Here is a 10424-nt window from a genome sequence, read left to right on the forward strand (position 1 = left end):
TTTCTTACTTTCTCTCTTTTCTATTTCTACTTACAACCAAAAACACTTTATAGGAGAAGGAAGGGGAGCGATAACAGGAAGAAGAAAGAACCAAAGGAACTCACAACAAAGCATTGATGTAATGGATCTCAAAAAATTGTGCCTGTGTGTTTAGATGTGGCGTGACAACATATCGACAATTTCTAATGAAACTAACTTCGATTACGACCATGCAAGAGTAACTAGGTGATAAGGACGTCAAGAGTACGAAAATGATTCATATTTTAATAAATTACGATAAACATTATTTATTGTAATTTGATTTGTAATAATTCTTAGTTTGTTTTAATTGAGAATTTTAATAGTTTTAATTTAGATTTAGTTGATATCATATGTAAGTGAAAATACTTTGTTTTCTTACATTTAGTTTATTTAAAAAAATATTATGTTAGTCCAACATGGTGCGTCTCCTATTTGAATTATTAGATTAGAACTTATTTGAATCTTATTAATGACAATCTTTTCTATCTTCTCAATCTAACCTATCTTTAGTTCTTTTTATATTTTGCCACTTTATTTGAGAAAACCACTTGATAGATCATTCATCTCTTGTGGAATCAATCAAAATCCAAATCTAAATCCACATCACTAGAAAAGAATTAAGAGGCAGGAATTCTTTTGCGATTTCAATAAAAATTATAATATAACAAATGGTGTATCACATCACAGATCATCTTTGCAGTCAACTTACTTATACAAATGATCCAGAGTAGAAGCTGCCTAAAATAAATAACCTCATTGTAGAAAAACGCTGCATTGCAGCCAGAATACAAGCATTATTATGCTATTGTACAAGGATTTAGCCAAATGGAGTCTGGGAAGACAGACAATACAAGCAAATCCAGAAATGCAATCTCACAAGAAACAAGTCAATAGTAAATATGTAAAAAACATTACACAAATGTCTCGTCGTACAGTCTATAAACACACCCTATTACATTGTCTATCAAATTTACGTTGTAGGTTAACAGCTCTTAGCTTGTTCCAAACTCCAACGACTCCCACCTGAAAGGTCGGAATATATACAGAACTTCGGGCGAGCTTTTGAACAGAAGAGCCACACAGACACAGACTGCTGCTATGGCCACCATTGACAGCATTGCAGGTCTGTATACAAAAGACTTCCTCACAGCAGTTCTACATGACAACTTATGATCGCAAAGTTTGCATTGCTTTTGGACATTTCTAACTTCAGCATTTCCAATCTCAAACGTAGTAGACGATTCATCTTTATTCTGGCTTGTAACGAACCTTGTCAGATTGCTAGGAATATCAACCACCACGTGAGCCCCTCCTTGTCTCTTGTTGATTTTCTTTTGCAGCAAGTGGATGTAAGTATAATGACCACGTAAACGTGCATAATCCTCAGGTGTGGACCCCGTGCTGTCACGAGCACTCTTCCATGCTTCAATTCCGACCTGAATTAAAATCCTAAGTTATCATCAAAGACTAAATACCACAAACCTTAACATAATGCTTTGGTTTCCAACTTGACATGAAAATTATTATGAAAAGAATATATGAGGAATGCTCATAGACATTTACAAAGCTTGTTTGCAAGAATTCATTTCAAGAAGCCGGATGGGTAAAAACAATTCAAATAACAGTTCTAATGCAGAATTTAGGCATAAAGGGATTCAATCTGTGCAGGAATTAAATGCAGTGAAGATCCAAATGGAACCTACAAGAAAATCTCACCCTCTGTTCTCAATTTAAGATAGAAGAATTCTTACCATGCAAGGATCATTAGTCAAAGCATCAAGTACATCCTCAGAACCATCTTTCCCGGCTGCTATATGGAGTGGCGTCAAACCAGCAGGACCAACAACATCAGGTCTAAACAAGAAGTTTTGGTTCTCTCTGTTAACCAGCGCCTTGTCTTCAGGTCCTAGTGTATCTGAAATATTTTGAGGAACATATCTCAAAAGAAGCTCCACCAACTGCCTGCTGTTTCTCCTCACAGCTCTGTGAAGGAGACCCATATCTGAAAGTGCAAGATACAGGGATGCGTGGTCTCCTGTACTCACTGTTCCATTAAGCAGGAGGTTCAATAGTTTTTTAACTACTGCACACCAATCATGGTCCATAGAGAACTCCATCAGCCAATTGAATCGATCTAATGGAAACAGATCTGCACTAGAACTCAAGTGAACCATCCTAGATTTTATTTGGCTTCTGTGCAGAAGCCAGCCCATTTCATGAATGAAATCGATGGCTTGATTTTTTGCTTGGATCCGTCCAGCCCTTTCAACATCTGAATCAGTATCGCTTGATTCCAGTAAAGGCTCAAGCACACAGATTTCAGAGCAAACATCCTCTTCCACGACTATGAAAGGAAAAAAACTGCTGCTCAAACCCTGGTCCTCAATCTGGCATATTCAAGAAAATTTGAAAATAAAGAGCTCAGATACATTTCATCAATGCATACTTGGTTATCTTCAGTTAAGAATATGACAATTTGTAAGATACATAAAATTTTCAATAAGAACCCGATAACAAATTCATTTGGGACTAGGACAGTGAAAAAGTGATAGCAGATATTTATCATTTCAGACTATACTTAAATAGCATAATATAGGTGAGATACAGTCAACTAATAGATATCCAATTCATGAATCAAATGTAGTGTAACAACATCCTTCTTAACACATCTATTCCTACTTCTTCAACTAATGTGTCTGCAGCAACAACTTCACAAAATTTGATCCGTTTTACTAATACTGTGATTAATGTAAAACATTATCACTAATCACTATCCGTCTTAATAACTAAGAAATCTAAAAGGTCAATAACTAAAAGAGACAGTTCAAACCACTAATACAAGATATTTAACAATGACTCCCATTACACCCAAGTGAAGGCATGTCATGTCCTTTCTTGTCCTTAAAACCAATCCCAGTCAGGATCTTATTCCATCGCTAAAAATACGAATCTGAGAAGCCAAAATTGTATATATTTTCAGTAGGCCCAGTACATTGAGATTACAATTCAGATTACCAATTTAATGACACTAAAATATACAGTACTGACTTTCTGCCCACCCAAAAGAAAAGATTATGCTTACTTCATTGTACTTATGCATAAAATTCATGAATATTATGTAATGAGGATCTGTTCTCTAGTCAGTATTATAAGAATGTCAGTAGTAAAAAATTTATAGGTTGTTTAGGCGGAGGGCACTTTCCCTATTCCAAGGACAGGCAACCACAAGCCTCAGCGAGGGATTATAGTGGTAATTTGAACTATAATTTGTGAGAGCAAAGAAAGAGCACCTCAATAAATCCCCGCCCATTCATCACAGGGACAGAACACGAAAACTGGACGCACTGAAGCTCATCAAGATCCTTGGAGCATTGATCCATAGACTCATGAGTATCTTCACAGACCAAATAATTCCCTTCTAAAGCACACAATAACCTGAAGTAATAGGAACAAGGTTCATATGCGATAACGAAGTATACACACGCACACATGTATATCCAAGAGACTTTCAAAATTTGTATCTAACTTTCAATATGCAATGCTATTGCAATTCGCAGAGCAACAAGTAAAGAATACCTAGTGGCAGGGCGAGTCAGGTTGATACCCTTAACAGAAAATTGAGCTGTCTTTGATGCTGGTACAGCAATTGGACTTACACTCAAAATCTTACTATAATTGTTACTCCTGAAAGGTAGGGATGTATCGATGACAACCTGGCCTGCAGCAGAGAAGTTGGAGTTAGATACCTAGTCATAAAAACTACTATCTTTTCTGATTGACATGTGCACAAAGTATAATAACAATAACAACAATGTAGACAGCATCAAAGTCCATTGACATTAGATCAAACTCAATAAAATTCCATCAAATCAAGTTAATATGTGGCAATGGCTTGAATTAGATGTTGGTAGGAGTCCTCAATGTAGATAATTTATCACGGAAAAGACTTTTAAGTTTTAAGCTTTAAACATTTTAATGTAAAATTTACTGAGCATAATAATAATTGATGGATTTAATTGAATACTGCAACTTAAATTTCAACTCCTGTCATCTTGATAGATAGCAAAAACAACAATAGAAACATAGAAAGAGACCATTGAAAATGAAGGCTATCTGATGCTGCACCCTTATGTGAACCCATCCAGTTTTCCAAAAATCGTCATCTGAGACATCCAGAAGCCTATTCAAACTGGAAGTCAGATCAAAGCAAAGCTGTAAAAAAGAACAAATGAGCTTTGTAAGGTCAAGAGTATCCCCTGATTGCAGAAATAACCACACACAGACCAGCTAGTAGTTTTAGAAGAACATTGCTTACCTCCTCCCACACAACCTCAGCCTGACGCAGATAAATAGTCAAAATGACACAACCAGGTCGTATATAGCTTTCAATATCAGTTGGACTGTGGGATAACCAGTCAAGAATCTGGAGTCCAAAACTTAGTATGATTAAATTTCAAAGATAAACAATAGTAACAGTTACTCTTAGATGCTTGAAAAAGCTTAACATACCTGTGCTCTGAGTACAAGAGGAAAATCACTAGGTTCTTTACCAAAGAGTTTAAAAACAATCCGATCCGTGAGACTCTAAATGGTGGAAACAAACAAATTAGCTGTTAAATACGGACAATCTTAGGATAGTATAAATTTTAACATATATAAAGGCATCATTGAAGCAAACATTAGGAGCTAGAACCAAAATGCAATTTCATACATGAAAACAATGCACTACATAGGCAATTACAACACAAATTTCTGCAAGCGAAAACAAGCATACACTGTTTCTTTCTGACACCTAAGAAAAGCCCAGCATGGTCTTTCTCATCATAAGTACTAGAGGCTCAGCATCATATGCCATCCTCAAGTCAGATGAACTTTTCATCAGACACACAGCCATTAATACGCATGCTATTTAAACCAGGATTGGTGAGGATGATCAAAAAATACTCATCTCTATTGTCTTTTCATCAGTAAAAGATATCATGGACCGTTCAGTTAGTCTTTTCTCTCACCTTCCCCCCATCCCTTCATACTAAAGATCTCGCCCATCCCCTCATACTAAAGACCTCCCCCGTTCCCATATGTAAAAAGAAAGCCGAAGGAAATTAATTTCAATCCCCTCCCCTCCTCTGACCTCTTATCAGATCTTCCTAAAAAACCATGCACCCATCAGATGTTCTTGAGGAATATTATTTTTTGGCTTCTTGTTATGTATGACTAAAGAAGCAGTTCAGTGGCACCCCATCAAGCTCAGCATAACATTTTAAGACAGCACCAATAATTCTAAGACCCACAACCAAAAATATTTGTAGTTTCTGTAAAATACCCACAATTTCTACAGAGTCATAAAGTCCCAATAGGCATGCTATTTAAACCAGGATTGATGAGGATGATCAAAAAATACTCATCTCTATTGTCTTTTCATCAGTAAAAGATATCATGGACCGTTCAGTTAGTCTTTTCTCTCACCTTCCCCCCATCCCTTCATACTAAAGATCTCGCCCATCCCCTCATACTAAAGACCTCCCCCGTTCCCATATGTAAAAAGAAAGCCGAAGGAAATTAATTTCAATCCCCTCCCCTTCTCTGACCTCTTATCAGATCTTCCTAAAAAACCATGCACCCATCAGATATTCTTGAGGAATATTATTTTTTGGCTTCTTGTTATGTATGACTAAAGAAGCAGTTCAGTGGCACCCCATCAACCTCAGCATAACATTTTAAGATAGCACCAATAATTCTAAGAACCACAACCAAAAATATTTGTAGTTTCTGTAAAATACCCACAATTTCTACAGAGTCATAAAGTCCCAATCATGGGGAGTGAGTATGAGTATAACTGTATAAGGACTGTGCACATGAGCACGGGTGCAACAGAAAATCCAGAATAATGCTGCAATGGATAAATACCTGAGCTTCACCAGTGGAACTAGAAGGGGACTGGGCAGATGCAGAATCTGAATTTCCACTTGTTTGAGGTGGACTTGACTGATGTGAATCTTGTTGCATCCATGGGTAATCAAGAGAGCTAGTGCCAAGGTTTACAGAGACAGGAAACCTTTCTATGTCCTCTATGCCGTCATCTGAGTCAACATAGATGTCATTCAGATCAAAATTATTCATCTTGGTCTGCCCAGCAGTACTGTCTCTGGCTTCTGAATAAGCTGGAGGGCTATTTGAAACACTGGGCTTTGCAGAAGATGTGGTTTGTTGATCAGCAGCCCTAGCATCATGTGCATGCATCACTTGATGTTGAATTTCACTAATAGAAACAGTTTGATTCTGTCTTGTAACAGTTGGAGAACCTTGAGAACAATTAGTAAATAAAGTAGAAATCATCTCCGACTTCCCAGATGAAGACCCTTCTTTCAACAGATTCTCCGGTTCCCGTAAAAGGTTAGACAAGTTCTTTGCCCCTTGTTCACCATTCTGATTAGCAAGACTCCTTAAAAGATGAGTTAGCAGATCCTGATCTGCGGTCTGATTTGTCCTGTCAGCTATAATTCATAAAAAATGTCATTATTCATCCTTCAATTACCTAAGCCATGGCAGAAGTACCGATTAGAAAAACACATAAGAGAAGATTCAAAGGAAACAAAATTAATTAGAAACAAATAAATATGCGTAGAAGTCTTCAATTTTGGGGGTCTTTTTTATTTTTTAACTTTTATGTCTGAAATATGAATTTTTTTATCTTGCATCCATAATCTTCTATTTTTGTGCGGGCCAGCCCAAACAAAGATTGACAACAATGCTTCCCACTTCTAGCGTTTCTATTTGTAAAAATCAATCCCAGGATCACAACCTTTTTAAATTGACCTTTATCTTTCTGTTATTACAATTTTCTCTCAATTACTGCTGTCGGTTATATGGGACTAACACATATTTCGACAAGCCGTCTCTACTGAGCCATTTACAAATCAGTTGATCAATCAGTCCTTTTGCAAGCAATTTGTTTATTTATTTATTGGATACTGCCAAAACTTTAGAATATCTTATACTCTGTCCCTCAAGGTACCGACAAATGCTTCTAAGGGAAACTATTTGTGTACTCACACTGGCACGAGTCTTGACTAGTGCGGAAAGCTCAAGTCTAACTAAGTAATGTCAACTAGCACCAAAAAACCCAAAGAAACTATTATTTTCTTTTGAAGTTCTTATAAGTTTGTTTTTCCCAATAGTTTTTATATGTTAGGTCTCACTCTTGAAAACTGAAAGTCTCTAAATCTCAACCATACTGGCAATTTTCCCTTAAAGCCTAAGATTGAGTCCCCGTGAGTGATGATGAAAAATCAAGCACCCTATGCTTCTCATGCCCATTCTGTATCCCATTATCTTCCACAGAGATTAAGTGAACAAACTTAAACCAATTATTCTTCATGAAGTGTAATAGAAGAAACTTGAGGAAATTTATGTCGGCCAGGTAGTTATAGTTAATTCTGTATGAAAAATCCAGACCAAGAACTCGACTTACATATCCATTTTGGGTTACCAAGTATGAAACTCTCCTTCTAATAAACATGTCTTCCCTTATATCCTCATTATAATATATTTTTAGTTAACCAAATTTCAAATGAACAAACTACCTTCATGCAGCTATTAACATAGCTACCAATTCTATCTATTAAAAAGGTAGTTTAAATCATTACCAAGCCTTTCATCATTTCAAACAAAAGAAACAAGCATCAATCAACATCATATATGAATAAGAAACCAACTAGGCCCGGCTTACAGAGAATAGACTACAGAAACACTTACGCTGCATATTTGAAAGTATCTTCAATAAACTTATCAACAGATAACTACTAGTCTGATCATCGTTCAGGGGACTTCCATTAGGAACTGCATCCTGATTTGTTTTCCTCCTTCTTTTATTATGGCCTGCCAAACGTCTTCGACAGCTTCTCTTTCCTTCATCAAACTCTTGAAGCATGTGAAACCTGTTGAATTGAATGCATAAATGAATACCAAGAAATAGAATAATCAATTATCCAATCTAAACTTTTTTTAACTGCTAAAAAACACATTTTTTCAGCTACAAACTATCTGGTAAATTAAAAACCGGTATCGCTACAAAGAAAACCAAAAACCAACCAAGAAAATGAACGAACCTACTACATTGTTGGCAGAACCGCTGCATGGTGTTTCCAACAAGGGCTTTACAGGCCTTTGAGTGAATCTCACAAACTTTATGACGTCTGTGATAATCTTTAGCATTGTTGAGATCCGCACGACAATCCTCGACCTGACAAAATGCTCTACTTGAAGTACCACCAGCAGCTACTCTACTTTTCTTCCCACTGTTTCCTTCCCATGTAGCAATTTGAGCACTACCACCACCAATCTTTAAGCTAAGACTACCAGCTTCCTTATTCAAACTTAGTTCATCCTCCACAACAATAACCCTCCTTTTCCTTTCACCTTCCTTGTTCCCAAGATCTAAATCTTCAGAACAAGAAGATGAACTATTTGAGTTAGATGAACCACCACCGGGAAGAGGTAAAAATTGCCTGTGCTCAGGCACAGGACTTAACCTCCTAGAAGCTACGAAAACATCACCATCCCATTTCCAATCATTCAAATCCCATTCTAAAGACCTTTTCCCCGTAATCCTTAGATCAGAGGAACCACCCTCCATACCGTACATATGAAAAGCTTCCATAATCACAATTCACAATTACAATTACAATTACAATTTCATACAAACAGAACTAATTCTAAAAATCAACAACAGTAAAAAACGAATTAGTAATTACTGAGCTTGAGTTGTTCCCCAAAGATCAGGAAAGTGTACACCGAAGCAATCATGGTGGAAATTAACTAAAATGAACATAGCAAATTAGGTATAAGTAAACTAAAAAGGAAATAAACAAGAATTATTATAGTTAGAATTGAAGAAGAAGAAGAAGGTGAAGCTTATGAAGTGTGCGAGTAAAATTGGGAAAGTGCGGGAAGTACGGTTGGGTGGAAGAGGAAAGAGATGTGTTGATGGCGATGGGGATGGGGGAAGATGAAATGAAATGTGTGTGGAATTCTTTGCGTGATGATGAAATGAAATGTAAAGTAAGAACTATATGGTAATGGTAAATTGTATGGTACAATGATGTGATATTGTATGTTATGGTGTACGCACAAAATTATTAATTAAAATAATAAATAATAATGTAGCGAGATTGGGAACAGTACATCCACCCGCAAAGTGGTGGGCCATTTCTGTTGTCCTGCACAATGCAATGCACACACACTGTGTGTCTCTCTATCTTTTTTCTTTTTTCTTTTTTCACTCACAGACACACAGTGACACAGTCACGTTATTTTTTTACGTCCATAATAGATGCCTTTGCTTTGTTAATGCTGTTACTGGTGCTGTATTGGAATTGGACTCCGTTGTGTTTCTTGTCTTCAACGCGTTTCGTTAAGTAAACGTCACATTTTTCGCTCTGTTTTTTCTTGAGATTTTCACAAGGATTCAGTTCAACACGTGGCACGTGGCACGTGCCACCATATAAGCCTCTATACATGTGATTGTGAATCTCATTATCAACGCACCACTAGAATACATTCTTTCACCGTAATCACACTTTTTTTCTTAACCTTTCGGATTGATTATGGTTATCGCAATGCAATATGAAAGGGAAATATCGTATCCAGGAATAGACGTAGCTACTAGCCTAATAGGGCCTTGGCTTTCATGTGTTTATTTTTATTTGATATTTGATACGATTGTCGTAAAAAATATTATTCTAGTTTATTTTTTTTAATATAACATTAATTTATTTATTTTAATTTTACTCTTAAATTAATATTATTTGCGTCGTTGTCAACTAAATATATCTCACAAATTATTTATAACGGTTGTTAATTGTCGATTATTAATTATAACAAATTGATAAAATTGCTATATTTATTCATTTATTTAGTATTACTTTTTAATTTATGTAAAAAACTTTAAACGGTATGTATTTTGTAATAAACGAAGTATTTAGTATAAAACAAGTATAATCAGCATTAATATTGGAATGTACAGTGTAAATAAATTGAGTTATTTAATATTAATTTAGGTTTAGTTTGTTAAATGTTCGAACAAACTCCTTTGTTTTGATAAATAAATAAATTCAAATTTATATTGAAATTAGTAAACTAAATGACTCAAGCTCAAATGTTATAGATTCAATATATATGTGTGTGTGTGTGAGAGATTTAAGTTATTCAAGAAATTACATGGACATAATTACTACAACTCATTAATTATAAACATTAATTTTTTTTCAATCTAATTGCTAAATTATAGGATGATACTTCTAAATTGCTACAAAAACTATAATCCCAACTAGTTGGTCTAAGTTGATGAATTATGTAGGGCAAAAGGAATCTAGGCCAACTTTTAAATACGGATCCAACTCTAC

At 35.6% G+C, this 10424-nt stretch overlaps 1 protein-coding gene across 2 annotated transcripts; it reads right to left on the reverse strand.

Moving 5' to 3' along the window:
• Nucleotides 1–756: 756 nt before the first annotated feature.
• Nucleotides 757–9102, reverse strand: LOC101512064 (squamosa promoter-binding-like protein 1). Of its 2 annotated transcripts, none has more exons than XM_004494404.4 (10): nt 8130–9102; nt 7777–7958; nt 5929–6515; nt 4531–4605; nt 4337–4444; nt 4116–4233; nt 3598–3739; nt 3312–3456; nt 1773–2408; nt 757–1457 (listed from the first exon to the last, which is right to left on the reverse strand). In XM_004494404.4, the coding sequence occupies exons 1-10, from the start codon at nt 8678–8680 to the stop codon at nt 1014–1016; spliced, it is 2988 nt and encodes a 995-aa protein (XP_004494461.1). In that variant the 5' UTR covers nt 8681–9102; the 3' UTR covers nt 757–1013. The 2 variants fall into 2 exon arrangements, with proteins under 2 accessions (XP_004494461.1, XP_027188509.1); XM_027332708.2 differs by having other exon boundaries at nt 4116–4254.
• Nucleotides 9103–10424: the final 1322 nt, after the last annotated feature.

Source organism: Cicer arietinum, chromosome 3 (assembly GCF_000331145.2).
Source record: "Cicer arietinum cultivar CDC Frontier isolate Library 1 chromosome 3, Cicar.CDCFrontier_v2.0, whole genome shotgun sequence".
Classification (NCBI taxonomy): domain Eukaryota; kingdom Viridiplantae; phylum Streptophyta; class Magnoliopsida; order Fabales; family Fabaceae; genus Cicer; species Cicer arietinum.

What these genes read in the sequence shown, in the direction of transcription:
- LOC101512064 (XM_027332708.2), bottom strand. Translation starts at nt 8,680, where the DNA reads ATGGAAGCTTTTCATATGTACGGTATGGAGGGTGGTTCCTCTGATCTA. An exon ending in GTTCCACTGGTGAAGCTCAG is followed by an intron (nt 4,606 to 5,928) that starts GTATTTATCCAT and finishes TCCACCATTTAG; the next exon opens with AGTCTCACGGATCGGATTGT. An exon ending in CTCTTGTACTCAGAGCACAG is followed by an intron (nt 4,445 to 4,530) that starts GTATGTTAAGCT and finishes TTTGGACTCCAG; the next exon opens with ATTCTTGACTGGTTATCCCA.